This window comes from Mercenaria mercenaria, chromosome 5 (assembly GCF_021730395.1).
Source record: "Mercenaria mercenaria strain notata chromosome 5, MADL_Memer_1, whole genome shotgun sequence".
Classification (NCBI taxonomy): domain Eukaryota; kingdom Metazoa; phylum Mollusca; class Bivalvia; order Venerida; family Veneridae; genus Mercenaria; species Mercenaria mercenaria.
In genome coordinates this window covers 16,517,361-16,533,266 of record NC_069365.1, presented here as the reverse complement: position 1 = coordinate 16,533,266, position 15,906 = coordinate 16,517,361, and the positions used below count along the sequence as shown (strand labels likewise).

The 15,906-nt window shown below is 34.8% G+C and overlaps 1 protein-coding gene across 1 annotated transcript in view; it reads left to right on the top strand.

Moving 5' to 3' along the window:
• The window catches only part of LOC123556562 (cGMP-dependent 3',5'-cyclic phosphodiesterase-like), a 175,976-nt gene that overhangs the window by 151,370 nt on the left and 8,700 nt on the right, over positions 1-15,906 (top strand). The window contains exons 20-28 of the mRNA XM_053544451.1: positions 998-1,075; positions 2,402-2,524; positions 4,188-4,258; positions 4,650-4,772; positions 7,985-8,072; positions 9,286-9,333; positions 14,416-14,490; positions 14,815-14,914; positions 15,513-15,625. Of these exons, the coding sequence (XP_053400426.1) occupies positions 998-1,075; positions 2,402-2,524; positions 4,188-4,258; positions 4,650-4,772; positions 7,985-8,072; positions 9,286-9,333; positions 14,416-14,490; positions 14,815-14,914; positions 15,513-15,625 (819 nt within the window). The remainder of the gene's footprint in view (positions 1-997; positions 1,076-2,401; positions 2,525-4,187; positions 4,259-4,649; positions 4,773-7,984; positions 8,073-9,285; positions 9,334-14,415; positions 14,491-14,814; positions 14,915-15,512; positions 15,626-15,906) is intronic.

Below are 15,906 nucleotides of genomic sequence, written 5' to 3'. Positions count from 1 at the left end.
GTTATACATCGATCTGCAAAACTTCAGACTGATAAATTGACACTGTCATTTTAAAGTGGCATTTGATGAACAAGCTGTTTTGAAAGGCTATCAGGATTTAAAGAAAAGAAAAACAGTATGTTGGCATTAAAGTTATACATTGGTTAGAGTTAACACTTGAATCAATCAAATGATACTTTGACTTGAGACATATCAGGAAAAAAAACTTGACTTTATTGTTTGTGGTATTCAAACTTATGTTTTGTGTTTTCAGATTTCTTTCTTTAGCTGCCTGGATCTTATTTTATTTTGCTTGATGTGTAAAGACTTGATTTCAGGAAGTTTGAACCTATCTTTTCTTTATCTTTTGTTTTATCTACATAGAGTCTGAAATATTAGATTTCAGTAGAAGATATTATATTACCAAGTTGATATATCTTTTAGTTCTGAAAACATTTTTTTTTCTTGATTGGAACAAACTCTTCTGAAACTTTCTGAAATCATTAACTTTGCACATGTACAATTAGAGAAAAATTGTGCTGCATATTGCATGACTGAAAAGCTGATTAGAGAAGGGATTGCCAGCTAAAACTTTCCATGACATTTGAGAGGATTTGACACTTTTATGACTCCATATATATCTGTAATGGGATATTGTCAGAGAAATTCAGTAATGTATTACGAAGCAGTAAAATGCGTCAAGTTAGTCATGTGATTGGCAAAGTAAATTCCAATTAGAGTTTTGTCAGTCATTCCTGGGTTGATTTTTGTTTTGTTAAAGCTACTTTTCATACATACTTGATGGAGTCTCCTAAACGTAAAAGCAATGATTGTGCAGGGTATTAAAACATTTCTGCTGGACCCTTGCAATTTCTGATTCTCACTTCCTATGATGATCAGCTTTAGGTCTTGCAAATTTCTTGTGTGAGTTATTCCCTTACTCATTTACCTGCTTCAAAGCATGGGTATTTTAGCACTTGCTTTCATTTGTGTTCTGTTTTCACGTAATATTTTACAGAGTTTAATGTACAAGAAACTTTTGGATACCCAGCATAGGAAATCCTTAGCTAATGAACTTATGATATACCACATGCAGGTTAGTTCATGTTTTCTTTCCATTGTGCACCAATGGTTAGGGGAGAATATATTATGTGCCGTTGCTCATTAAATAAATATATATATATATATTTGTGCCGTTGCTCATTATATAAATATATATATATGTCCTAATATTCTTTTGTTACTTTTTAAGATGAGAGTGTCATTACTCAGCACAGTGGATAGATATGTTATATTTCGCCGCTTGGTGGGTGGTGGGGGGGGTGGTGAATAGTTTTAAATCTGACAGTAGGGGAAAGCATTAGATTGCCAATACAGAGATTGTTTAATTGCAAGCCTGGAACGCCGCCCACTTAGCTCAGTAGGAAGAGCGCAGGTCTAAATATTGTGGTGTTGTGAGTTTGATCCCCAGGCGGGGCGTATTTTCTCTGTGACGATTTGATAGAAAACATTGTGTCTGAAATAATTTGCCCTCCATCTCTGATTAATGTGGGAAAGTTGACAGTTACTTTTAAAGAATAGGTTTGTACTGGTACAGATTCCAGGAACACTGATTAGGTTAAGTACCCACTGTTACATAACTGAAATACTGTGTTAAACCCAAAGCAAACAAACAAGCCTGGAGTTTAAGCAGAACAAACTGTGTAACAGAAAGTCTAAGAAAATTGCACAACATATAAGGTCATAATTTGTCCACCATTTTTTAGCTATGTAGGTATGTTTTCTTTGGGTATTACAGACTAATTATTGTCTGCTTATAAAAGGTCAAATAAATCCTATCCCAGTCAGCCTCTTGATGTCAAAAATGCTGTAATACCATCAAGTCTTTTGATATATTCTCCTGTAATTTGTTGAGGCTTTTCCAAGACAAATTGTCAAGAAAGATTGTCTGATAAAAATATGGATTCAGAGACCTTCTGATTAAACACTGACATAAAATAACATTTTCAGTTTTGTTAATGCTAATAAAAAGAAGTAGATTCTTAATTCTCTATATATTATGATTCTTATGTACAATATTACAAGATTTATAGAAAAAGTATGGTAAGAATAAAAGATTTTGTTGCGAATAGATTTAGTGGTAGGTTCTAATTCAGAATAGTCTTGTGCGGATGTTTGATTTATTTGGCAGAATCTATCTAAATTTGAATAAAATGTTCTGAACAATGTTAGCAGCATTTAGTTTATAACGTAAAAACATTATTGCATAAATTCTTTACTTGGCTTTTTACCTTTTAAGGCATAGCTAAACAGTACATTTTGATTCATCAAGTTGCTTTTCAATATAAAATGTTTAAATTTGGAACAAGAAATTTTGTGTTGAAATTTTTCATTTACTTACTGTAACAAATATTTACCTCAGGTCAGCCCGGATGATGTCCATGGTCTTGCAACGGTAGATATACCCCACCCAAGAATGCTGGATGCCAACTTCATTGAGTTTTCCTACGCACCTAGAAGTCTTCTTGAGGATAAAACACTCCTAGTATGTAACAAACTGATGAATAGAATATTGATATGACAGAGTGAAATAGAGAGTTGTTTAAGAAAAATATACAGAATTGCACATATCTTAGACTGTAGATTGGTTGATTTTTGGGTAGGCTGTGTATAGCTATTTCACAGCTACTATGATTTATTCATTGTGTTAGAAATTCACAGAACATTTAGTGTAACTTGGTGAAGATTATTATTCACAAATATTTTGAATTTGCAAGTCATTTTTTTGTGAATATAATACAGTAAACCTGGCTTATAAGGAACAGCTTGGGACCTCTTAAAATTGTTCCTTATATCCGTATAGCGAACTAGTTCCTTGTATCCGAGGCTTGTATAACGGCCACGATTTGTATAGCGAACATTACTTGACTGACATTTGAAAAGGGCTATATGTTCACACTCCGGGCTGACCGAGAAAGTTGCGAGTATATTACAGGTCCCCTCCTGGACAGATGCAACTTGGTCAGAATGTTTGTCTTGATGATCTCTAGGTCAAGTTCGAAACTGGGTCATGTGGAATCAAAAACTAGGTCAGTAGGTCAAATCATAGTAGGAAAAGCTTGTGAACACTCTAGAGACCACATTTGTGACCCAATCTTTATGAAACTTAGTCAGAATGTTAGTCTTGATGATCTCTAGTTCAAGTTTGAAACTGGGTCATGTGGGGTCAAAAACTAGGTCAATAGGTTAGATCAAAGGAAAAGCTTGTGAACACTCTAGAGACCACATTTTTGACCCAATCTTTATGAAACTTGGTCAGAATGTTTGTCTTGATGATCTCTAGGTCAAGTTCGAAACTGAGTCATGTGGGGTCAAAAACTAGGTCAATAGGTCAGATCAGTGGAAAAGCTTGTAAACACTCTAGAGACCACATTTGTGACCTAATCTTTATGAAACTTGGTTAGAATGTTAGTCTTGATGATCTCTAGGTCAAGTTCGAAACTGGGTTATGTGGGGTCAAAAACTATGTCAGTAGGTCAGATCAAAGGAAAAGCTTGTGAACACTCTAGAGACCACATTTTCGACCCAATCTTTATGAAACTTGGTCAGAATGTTTGTCTTGATGATCTCTAGGTCAAGTTCAAAACTGGGTCATGTGTGGTCAAAAACTAGGTCACCTGGTCAAATCAAAGGAAAAGCTTGTGAACACTTTAGAGACCACATTTGTGACTCAGTCTTTATGAAACTTGGTCAGAATGTTTGTCTTCATCATTTCTAGGTCAAGTATGAATCAGAGTCATGTGTGGTCAAAAACTAGGTCACTAGGCCAGATCAAAGGAAATTCTTTTCAACACTCTAGAGACAACAATTTAAGTTTGAAACTCATGGGAATTAGTCAGAATGTTTGTTTTGATAATCTATAGGCCAAGTTCGAATCTGGGTCATTTCGGGTCAAAAACTAGGTCACCGGTCAAATCAAAGGAAAAGCTTGTGAACACTCTAGAGGCCACAGTTGTAATCAAATCTTTATAAAATTTAGTCAGAATGTTTGTCTTGATGATCTTTAGGTCAAGTTCAACTTTTGGTCATGCAGGATCAAGAACTAGGTCAGTAGGCCAGATCAACTCTGGTGAGCGATGTATAGGGCCACCATGACCCTCTTGTTTAATTTTATGTCTTACAGACTTTGTTTGTTTTTCTTGTTGTAGGCCTGTTTATCAATGTTTGAAGATTTGAATCTCATATCACGATGGAGAATCAGAAGGGAGACATTGGCAAGGTTAGTTTGAATAGTTTTTCAAACTTCTCTTTTCCTCTGGCATAGAATTTGTTTTCATTTTATGAATTACTTATTATTCTGAAAATTGTTTATCTAAGATATTTGCAAGGTCGTTGCTCAATATTTTTTCTTGTCTGCATGTTTCTGTAAGGCAGGCATTTTTGTAGTGATGTTATTGAAATGCATAGACATTTGTCTAAATAATTCATGAGCTATATTAAAAGACCATTTCTCAAACATATTTCACACACATAGGTCGGGCAGAAATGGGAAAAAGAAATCGTAATGTTTGTTCAACTCTCTTTTATCAGATTAGTTAATCAAAACTTAATTTCTGTTTTACTGATCATACCATAATTATACATTTGTGTGTTATTGTCTTGTTTTACAGATTTGTGTTAATGGTGAAGAAAGGTTACAGAAATCCACCATACCATAACTGGATGCATGCTTACACTGTAGCCCAGTTCTGTTATCAACTTATCAAAAACCTGAAACTGGAAAACACTCTAGAGTAAGTCCTCAGAATATTGTATTGTATTGATACATCAAAGGTAGTCAAACTTAGTCCCGAAGGATACTTTGAATCATTAATATTTTGCAATGAACTGGTTACAATGAATCAAATTTCCATTAATCCTATCTTTCAAACTTTAAACCTACAAATTTATGTTTTCATGTAATAGCCAGGTTTTTCATAAACTTCAAGATTTTAAGCATATAGAATAATAATTATATTATGAGTTTATGTCAGTGTATTCTTCTGAGTTGTTAGTCCCTGACAGCTTTTGAGGACTGAGGATTGCATTTTTTCCATCCCCTTTTCTCTAATTCTGTTGTCCTGTCCATATCTCTGTCATCTGTCAAGGACCATAACTCTGACATTCATCAAGGTCATTGGTGCACTTGGGAGTGAAAAGGTAAAAAATATCCATCCATTAAGAGATTTTGATATTGCTAGAATGCTTCCCATAACCATACAGTGTGTCGCAAGCAAGAGCAAGACCCCTAGTAGTGAAAGATATTAGATAATTTGTCTTGTTCAGTCTGTTACATTTTCCTGCATGCATGAATATTCAAATAACTTGGCATAAACAATCAATATAGCATGCTGATATGTCATATAGATCCAATAAAAAATGTGTTTGCCCTTGTGGGTGGCATATAGTTATTGCAGCATCCGTCTGTCTGTCTGTTCTCCTGATTTCGTGCCCTGTCTGTAACTTTGGTATCCATCAAGGGATTTTGACATTTTTGGGGTACAAACGTTCCCCGTAATGAGACAACAGGTCTTGCACAAGACCTGGACTCCTAGCTCAAGAGTACAGGGTCACACTTGAAGGTCAAAGGTCATTAGGGCTATTTTCCTGTCTGATTTGTAACGCAACCATCCATCAAGGGATTTTAATATCACATGGCACAAAAGTACCCATAATTAGACGATGTGTCATGTGCAACACACAGAACCTTAGCTTAAAGGTCAAGGTCACACTTGGAGGTCAAATATCAGTAGTGTTTTAGTGTTTTTTTTCTGTCTGGTCCATAACACTGTCATCCCTGAAAGGATTCTAATATTGCATGGCAGATTGCTGTCCCATGATGAGAAAATTATTATGCAAAACATCCAGACCCCTAGCCCAAAGGTCAAGGTAACACTTAGTGGTCAGAGGTCAATATTTTTTTCCCCTGTATGGCCCATAACTGTCATCCATCAAGGGATTTTAATATTACTTGATACAAGTATTCCAAATAATTAGAAGATGAGTCATGTACAACACCCAGATCCTTATCTCAAAGGTCAAGCTTACACTCCAGGTAAAAAATCAATGGCTTTTTTTCCTGTCCAGCCTATAACTCTGTCATTCATCAAGGGATTTTAATTTGAATTGACACAAATATTCCCAATAATGTTTAACTCAATGAGATGGAGTGTCATGTGCTAACCCTAGGTTCCTATCTCAAAGGTCAAGGTCACAGTTAGGGGTCAAAGGGCGGGCTCGACATGTTGCCCATGGGCATCTAGTTTTTCCAGTGTGGCCCATAACTGCCATCCATCAAGGGATTTTAATATTTTTGGCACAGATGTTTCCCATAATGAGATGATGTGTTATGCACAATACCCATATCCCTAATTCAAAGGTCAAGATCACACTTGAAGTCACAGATCAGTAGGTTTTTATACTGTAATACTACATTGTATATACAGTATGATACTGTATATCACAGGCATATATCATATGATTAGTTTAATCTGCAGTTGAGATAATTAGACCTCTAGTAGGCGACTCTGTATTGCATTGCAATACTTCATTCTCTGTTACAATTTAATGAAGGTCATTCGTAATTTTGCATGTGTGAAATTTTTTTTAGACATACAAAATACGAAAATGAGAAGTAACTGTTGAGGGGTTATACTTGTGCAAGTATTTTCACTGATTAAGACTTGTATGCAAGTTTAAATCATTTAGTTAATCATTTTATCCAGAAAGAACAAGCTTTTTTATCTCATACAAGCAACTTGCTTAAGAATTTGTAAGCTTGATTGCAGCACATGTACAAGTAAAACTCCTTGCCAAATGGTTTTGAAGGTAAATTAAGCTTATCTAAACTAACTATTTATATGTTTCTCTGGAGATAGTATATATTACCACTTTGGTTTCATCATTAGTACAGAATGTTAAATTTCAGTTAATTTTACTCTGGTATCAATGACATCTTTTGAATTTATATAGAGAAATTGTTAGAAGGTAATTGGTTTACATGACAGTTTCATTTCGCTTAATGTAAAGATAGGAGTGTCTTCCAAGAACTTTCAAAGACACAGAAAGAAACTGTGTAATTGTTTAATGTATTGAGTGCTGAAAGGTACTTAAACATTAGTTTGGTGTTTGATTGTGTTAGCATTTTGGTTTCAAGTTGCAGTGCTCTTTATGTGATTAAAATTTTATCTTGGACTTATGGTCCAATTATATAGTTTAAAAATATCAGTACATTTGTTCCTGGTCCAGTGGTCTAATGATACGATTTTTTAAAAAAAAAAAAGGTTAATCATATAATTTGAAAATGTCAGTACATTAGATCCTGGACCAATGGTCTAATTACATGATTTATAGATATAAATACATTGCATAAAATTTGATTTGTTTGTTTGTTTTGGGTTTAACGCCGTTTTTCAACAGTATTTCAGTCATGTAACGACGGACAGTTAACCTAACCAGTGTTCCTGGATTCTGTACCAGTACAAACCTGTTCTCCGCAAGTAACTGCCAACTTCCCTACATGAATTATCAGAGGTGGAGGACTAATGGTTTCAGACACAATGTCGTTTATCAAATAGTCACGGAGAACATACGCCCCGCCCGAGGATCGAACTCACGACCCCGCGATCCATAGACAAACGCTCTTACCTACTGAGCTAGGAGGGCGGGCTGCATAATATTTGAATGCATAAAGTGTTAATTTTTATTTGTTAAGTTTAAAATGACACCTGCAGCAAAGATTGTATGACCATTTTCCTGCTTCTGTGAAAGAGGGATAATGTCAGATGCACCTCTGAGAATTAAGTGGGCAAGTCCTAGCCCTGTGTAATAGAACCATCTTTTCAGAGCCACATAGGTGCCTGTCTATAGAATGTGTACTTTTAAAATGTTTTTCTTCACTATTTTCAGTGATATAGAGCTGTTTTCACTATTTTCAGTGATATAGAGCTGTTTTCACTATTTTCAGTGATATAGAGCTGTTTTCACTGTTTGTGTCGTGTTTGTGCCATGATATTGATCATAGAGGAACCAACAATTCCTTTCAGACAGCTTCTGTAAGTTGTTATCTTTTTGACTTTGTTTGTAGCCATTTAGTACAGTTGAATGAGGAATTCATTACCTGTTTGGTTATTGGTGTATTAACCCTGTTACCCTATGTACTGTCCCATTTAGAGGTTATAGTAAGTTTTGAAAAGAAAGTTAAATTGTTGCTATCTTAAGCTAGTTTTTGCCTTCCAAAGTGCAAATGGTATTTATATTGCATTTGTTTAGTTTTGTGAAGTAGATTTAGGATGTGTTAGACCTTACAAACATTGAAAATACCATAAAGTCTTCAGCTACAAGGCACTTGAAAATGTTTTCTCTATCATTCTGACTTTAAACAAGTTAGGATTTAAAGTTCCAGCAATTACCATCAGTAGATATTTGGCAACAGTTACAGTAACACTATTTCAGCTATTAGCAATGGAAAGGTCAGAAATAATTATGGATGTATGATCAATTGTGTAATTGTGAAAAATGTTTTCTGGATGACTCTACAAAAATTGTTATCTGTTTGAATAGTGATAGTCAGGTGAGCTACTAAGGGCCATCATGTCCCTCTTGTTTTGTAAAGCAGTTTTTTACATGTTGACAAGCTGTCTCATTTTGAAACCATTTATTCTCCAGGATAGTCTGTAAGGTACTTTACTTGTTACATGTTATACATTCCTCATGTAAAAGCAAATCCTGCTGTTTCTCGGGGAATATAAAACCACATACTTGCCTTGCTTTTTAAATTGTCTTGCTTTTGTAATGAATAAAAAACACATATGTATATCATAATGAGACTATTTTGTTGGGTATGGTATTTGTTTGCCTTTATTACCTAATGCATATCTTAAATGTATGTTACTAAAACTGGTTTATGGTTAATAACTAAAAGTTGCTAGACAGTTGATACCAATGTAGCATGCTCTTAACCAATGTAACAAATAAACATTTGTATGTATATATATATATATATATATATATGTATATATATATAATTCCACCATCTTAAGAACAGTGGTTTTATTGATGTTTTACTAAAGAACAGTTATTGTTCATTATATTTGCACAAATTATTAATGTCAATACCTAATAGCTTTCAAACTAAATCTACTTTCAGAGTTCAGTTCTTGCAGCTTTATATAGTTCTGAAGAATCCGTTTTGGAGGTGAGATTCACTTTTACAAATAAATCTGTCTTAAGACACAAAATAATCTTGAGAATAAATCTCTTTTTCAGAAATCTGTTCTCGCTGCCTTATATAGTTCTGAAGGATCGGTGCTAGAGGTAAGGTGTTCACAGGCTTTCAAGTGGATGAGCTTGCTTGTTTGTTTATTTTGAGCCCATATTACTTACACTCATGCATTATTGAGCTGTTTTCCTCTTTTTTTTGACAAACAACTGCAATAATTTCCCTTCCGTGTTTTCCTATTTCTGTGAAATGATGTTTTGTGGCTGACAATCCTGTAAAATGATTTATTGTAGTATAGCAAAGGTTATTATATCAAAGGGAAGGGATGAGCTCATTGATGTACACTTTTCCTTATATTGTTCATTGTTCCATTTTGCTTGCATTTTATTTCCAAGTTTTGAACTTACTTTAACAGTCTTGGGGAAAAGAAATGGTGACAGTAGTTACTTCTGGAGAGGGGAGGTAATCATTTTAGCCAGTTCTCCTTGTGCTGGATTCCCATTATAATTCTTTATAGGTTTACATCTCATGTCAGTCTTTTTTTCTAGTTATTGATCATTTTCCTAGGTATAAGGTATATGGTGGCTATATTGGAGTCACCCATATCCATTCTTTGCTCTGTCCCTCTGTCTGTCTGTCATCATGTCAGCTCAATATCTTAACTGTTGGGAAGATTTGCACAGAACTACCATTAGTTGATAGCATGCATGTCTGCTCCATATCTTATTAACTACTTCAAAGATTTTCATAAAACAAGCATCAATTGTTAACCTTATCAAGACAACATGTAGAGCAGACAACAAAAATCATTAGGTACAAGTTCAAGGTTGTACTTAACAGTCAGTGGTCAAATAGCTTAAGCTTTTGTATTAACAACTAGGAAGAATTTTATAAGACTAGTGTCCAGCATTAACATCAAGACAAGATGTAGAGCATACACTCATAATCACTAGGACCAAGGTCAGGGCCACGCTTGGAGGTCAGAGAACAAATAGCTTAACTTCATACCCACTTTGTGTCTGCTTGAAAGATTTCATGAAACTAGCATCAGTTTTTACCTCAAGAAGAAGACTTGCAGAGCATATGACCTGGGTCACTTACTTCAAGTCAAAATCACACTTAAGAGGTCAAGGTAAAATAGCTTAACTTTGTGTCCTCTCCATATCTTCTTAACCTCCAGAAGGAATTTCATTATATTAGCATCAGTAGTTAACCTCATCAAAAGGACATGCAGATTGCACAAACAAGGTCCAAGGTCAAGGTCATACTTGAAAGTCAGAGGTCTTGATCATAACATTTTACTTCCCTGTATTTAAAAGGCAAATCTGGGTATTACCTTTAATGATAGCTCTAGTTATTATGTCTCCCACCTTACAGTGGTGTGGGAGACATATTGATTTACTCCTGTCTGTGTGTGTGTGTGTCTGTCTTTCTGTCACAAAGCTTGTCTGCACTGTAAAGTGGAACATTTCCTATCCAATCTTCACCAAACTTGAACAAAATGTGTTTGACCATAAGACCTCGGCCAAGTTCGATAATTAGCCAAATCGGCTAGGCACTTGGGAATTATGGCCCTTGAAACTTGTTTTTTGATAATCAAAGCACCTAAAGTCTGATAAGGCAGTTGTGGGAGACATTTGCTTTTCTCAAAAGCAGCTCTAGTTTTTTAACTAAAACTAGTCTGTTGGTTTTACAAAACTCCATTTACAATGCTTTCATGAAAAGTCAGGTTTGAATAGTTAGATAATTTTAAAGAACAATTATGGACGAGAAACTGACTTTCAAGTGTTTACATTTTTGAGGTCAAGAACTGTATTTCTTGTTAAAAGTGTTATAAGAAACTGTCAGCCTTGTTAGATAGTGTATGAAATATTTACTTACATAACTTACTTCTCAATCAAGACATATTACATTTTTATCTAGACCTCTTTTAAACCTCAGTTTCTAGCCATAATACATTTAAATCTAGACCTCTATTTAACCTCAGTATGTAGACATAATACATTTAAATATAGACCTGTATTTAACCTCAGTATTTAGACATAAAACATTTAAATCAGTATTTTTGTTTAATCTGGGTACCTAGACATAATACATCAAACTCGAGGCCTCTTGTTAGTCCCCACTGGTTGAAAACCAGTTTCGGGGACTATAGGAATGCGCTTTTCCGTCATTCCGTCATTCTGTCATTCTGTCATTCCGTCCGTCCGCAATTTCGTGTCCGGTCCATAACTCTTTTATCCATGAAGGGATTTTAATATTACTTGGCACAAATGTTTCCCATGATGAGACGACGTGTCATGCGCAAAACCCGGACCCCTAGCTTAAAGGTCAAGGTCACAATTGGAGGTCAAAGGTCAACAGGGCTTTTTTCCTGTCCGGTCCATAACTCTCCCATCCATGAAGGGATTTTAATATCACATGGCACAATTGTACCTCATAATAAGATGATGTGTCATGCACAACTTTCAGACCCCTAGCTCAAAGGTCAAGGTCACACTTAGCAGTCAAATGTAAACATGGCATGAACAGGGTCTGTTTCGTGTCCGGTCCATAACTCTTTCATCCATAAAGAGATTTTATTATTACTTGGCAAAAATGTTCCCCATGATGAGGCGATGTGTCATGCGCAAAACCCGCACCCCTAGCTCAAAGGTCAAGGTCACAATTTGAGGTCAAAGGTCAACAGGGCTTTTTTCCTGTCCGGTCCATAACTCTCCCATCTATGAAGGGATTTTAATATCAGTTGGCATAATTGAACCTCATAATAAGATGATGTGTCGTGCACAACTTTCAGACCCCTAGCTCAAAGGTCAAGGTCACACTTAGCAGTCAAATGTTAACATGGCATGAACAGGGTCTGTTTCCTGTCCGGTCTATAACTCTGTCATCCATGAAGTGATTTTGATATTACTTGGCACAAATGTTCCCCATTATGAGGCAACATGTCATGTGCAAAACCCGGACCCCTAGCTCAAGGTAACAATTGGAGGCCAAAGGTCAATAGGGTTTTTTTCCTGTCCGCTCCAGAACTTTGTCATCCATCAAAGGATTACAATATTACTTGGCATAAATGTTCCCCATGATGAGACGACGTGTCATGCGCAACACCCAGAACCCTAGCTTAAAGGTCAAGGTCACACTTTGAGATCAAAGGTCAATCAGATTTTTTTCCTGTCCGGTCTATAACTTTGTCATGCAAAACAGGATTTAAATATCAGTTGGCACAAACATTTCCCTGGATGAGACAACATGTTGTGCGCAAAGCCCCGGCTCTAGGTCTAAGGTCAAGGTCATACTTAGAGGTCAAAGGTCAAATTCAAGAATGACTTTGTCTGGAGCATTTCTTCTTTATGCATTGAGGGATTGTAATGTAACTTGGCACAAATGTTCACCACCATGAGACGAATTGTCGCACGCCAGAACCAGGTCCCTAGGTCTAAGGTCAAGGTCATACTTAGAGGTTAAAGGTCAAATTCAAGAATGAGTTTGTCCAGAGCATTTCTTCTTCATGCATGGAGGGATTTTGATGTAACTTGGTAGAAATGTTCACCACTATGAGGCACACTTTTTTTAGAATTATGTCCCTTTGTTGTTACTATAAATAGATTATATTGTAACTTTTTTATTACTGGCCGTAGGGAAAAATTGAGACCACTTTTCTGTGGTACAACATGCACGGTACATCCAAATTTTAGGTGTATTTTGATCTATCTGTACCTGGTAAAGAGTTTCTTGTGGACTTAAATTTTATAGATTTTTTTTTTTTTTTTTTTTTTTTTTTTTAGGGTTTATTTCACTTTGTTGTTACTATAAATAACTTTTATGATAATTTTTTGTATAATCGACCAAAAAAAAAATCCAAATGAAAACAACTGTACGTTTTTATATACGCTAATTTTAATCCAAGTGCTTTGTTATATGATATTGTATATATAGTACAATATTGTTTATACATCATTGACAGATATCAGTTCATTATGTTATACTGCAGTAGAGAAAATTAGGTGCCTTCCAGTAGGGGACTTTGTATTGCATGGCAATACTTCATTCACTTGTTTAACCAAAGTACATAGAAATAGTAAGTTTGACTCTGAACCTCTATTTTACCCAATACATTTTAAATCTGTACCTTATTACTTAGTAATTAAGAACTTGCTTTTACTTAAGACATAATACAGTTTTAATCTTGACTTTGATTAGTCTCGGTTCCTGAACAAAATACAGTTTAATTCCAGGCTTAATTTTAATCTTGGGATCCAAATATACTTCATTTTAAGTCTAGACTTCAATTAAAGCTCTGTACCTATAGATAATACAACATAAATCAAGAGCTTGAGTTGTTGTCTAGTTTTAAGGGTACCTTTAGGCCCAGACTGCTCAATATTTCAAGGGAATGAGTAAATTGCTTGAGTGATTCAGGGCATCAAGCCATCCAAATGTGGACAATGTAAAGACAATGGCAAAAAGACCACATGAATGACTTACTGAGGTCAGATGATTTGAAAGGTAGAGGTAGTGAGTTTGCTTTCTGAAAATGTCATACCAAAGATGTGAAAAGTCTTTACCACTCAAAAGGCTTCTTGTTGAGATGTGTATCATCAGAACTGAGATGTTGAGACTGATTTGTGATAATCTTTAAAACAGTTTCCATGTGACCTAAAATAAGGGCTTTTTTTTTGGTTTTGCAAGAGGAAGCTACACAATATGTCAATAAAAAAGGACAGACATTGTTTGGAACTGATTTATTGAAAAGCACATCTGCTTTCTAAGCTTGGTATTGTAAATTCTTTTAGAAATTTGTTCATTTTATGTTGCTAAATAAGTCATTAAGTTGATATTATATCTTCCATTGTTGTTTTCTTTGTTAAAATCATTACATGCTATTCGCTTTCACTGCTATGAAAACTAAATATTTTGTGGTTGATATTTTTTAGGGATATAAACTTGCACATCTTGTTTTACAGGAGACACTTTTTTTTGTCTCACTGTTACATAAATCATTTCACAATATCTGATCATTCTCATGGTTTTGATATTTGAACTTGATGTATTTTAATGACAATAATTGTGTTTTGTGTTTTACAGTTAGTAATCCCTAGATTTTCTTTTAAGAGGAAGCCTGTCAGTTTATAACATTGTTTATGTAAACAAATCTTGTGTATTATTTATTTTAGAGACATCATTTTGCCCAGACAATGTGTATTTTAAATACAGAGGGTTGCAATGTGTTTGAAAACCTGAGTAGCAAGGTATTTTCTACTATAAATTTTGATATTAAGTAACTAGCATTTCCTGAATTTTTACTTGGAAACTAGAATGTAACATTCCCATATTTTTTTCTGAACATGACTATTTTAAACTAATTAAGAAATAGCCATGACGTAAACCATAGTTCTGAGAGTTTTTGTAGTGCCAACATATGGATCATAATTTTGTTTGGAACTTCCAGTCCTTGTAATTATTGTTGGTTAATATCATGTATAGATTTTGCATTTGTAAACAGAAAATGATAAAAATTTAATTATTTAGATTTCATAAGCTTTCTGAAAACATAGTTTGAAAATATGTTCCAGGATTACCAACATGTTTTAGATCTGATGAGAGAGATCATTTTAGCCACAGATTTAGCACATCATTTCAAAATACTGAAAAACCTGAAAGAGTTGGCTGAAAGTAAGTAGACATGTTTTATAAGAAATGCAATAAGTGTCGGCTATTGTTACAATTGTGTAAAATCCAAGAAATGATGCTCTGAGTTTTATGATAAAATTGTCTCTTTCTTTGTTCATAAAAATGTTAATTTTATAAAATTACTTATCTGATCTGTTAAGAAAATCTACTAAACAATTTCACTGAATGAACTGGAAGAAAAATATTTAAAAGATTTTCTCAGTTAGTGGTTCTATGTTTGGACAAATAATATTACCTTAACCTTTAGCCTGCTGCCAGCAAGTGATTCTGCCTTTGTAACCAGTGTAGACCAAGATCAGCCTGCATATCCGTGCAGGCTGATCATGGTCTGCACTGTTCGCTATTCAGTCAGTAAATTTTTATTTAGTGACTGCCCCTTCAAATAATAAATGGTACTGCACAAATTGAATGATAGACCAGTTCATTTTAGAAATTTAGCAGCTAAAGGTTAAAGAAAAAATTTAATGCCAAACACTGAAAACATTAGTTTAACTGGTGTTGCCCATAATTCAGCTTGATCATCTGTATCATGTTATTTGTTTTATGACATAATCTTAAAATGGCACTGTATACTTTGTAGGAGGTATAGATAAAACCTCAGTGAGAGAGCGCAAGTTATTACTGTGTCTTCTGATGACATCCTGTGATCTGTCTGACCAGACTAGACCATGGGAAAATACCAAGAGGGTAGCGGTAAGTATAAATGTGTACATATTAACAAGCTTGCATTGATGTAAAAAATCTGTGAGAAGATCCTTCGGAACCATAGAATGCAGCCAAGCAAAAATAATGGATGGCTTGATTTGATTGAGTTTGTTCATGAGAGGTAATGGTAATTGCAACACCCCTCATGCCTCTTAGACTCATTTAAACCATGTATGGTTAAAAGGAAGTCCAGACATCAAGTTTTTGAGAGAGAAAAAGTTTGGACTGGGATGATTACTTGGTTAATCAGATCCGATTCGATTACTAAG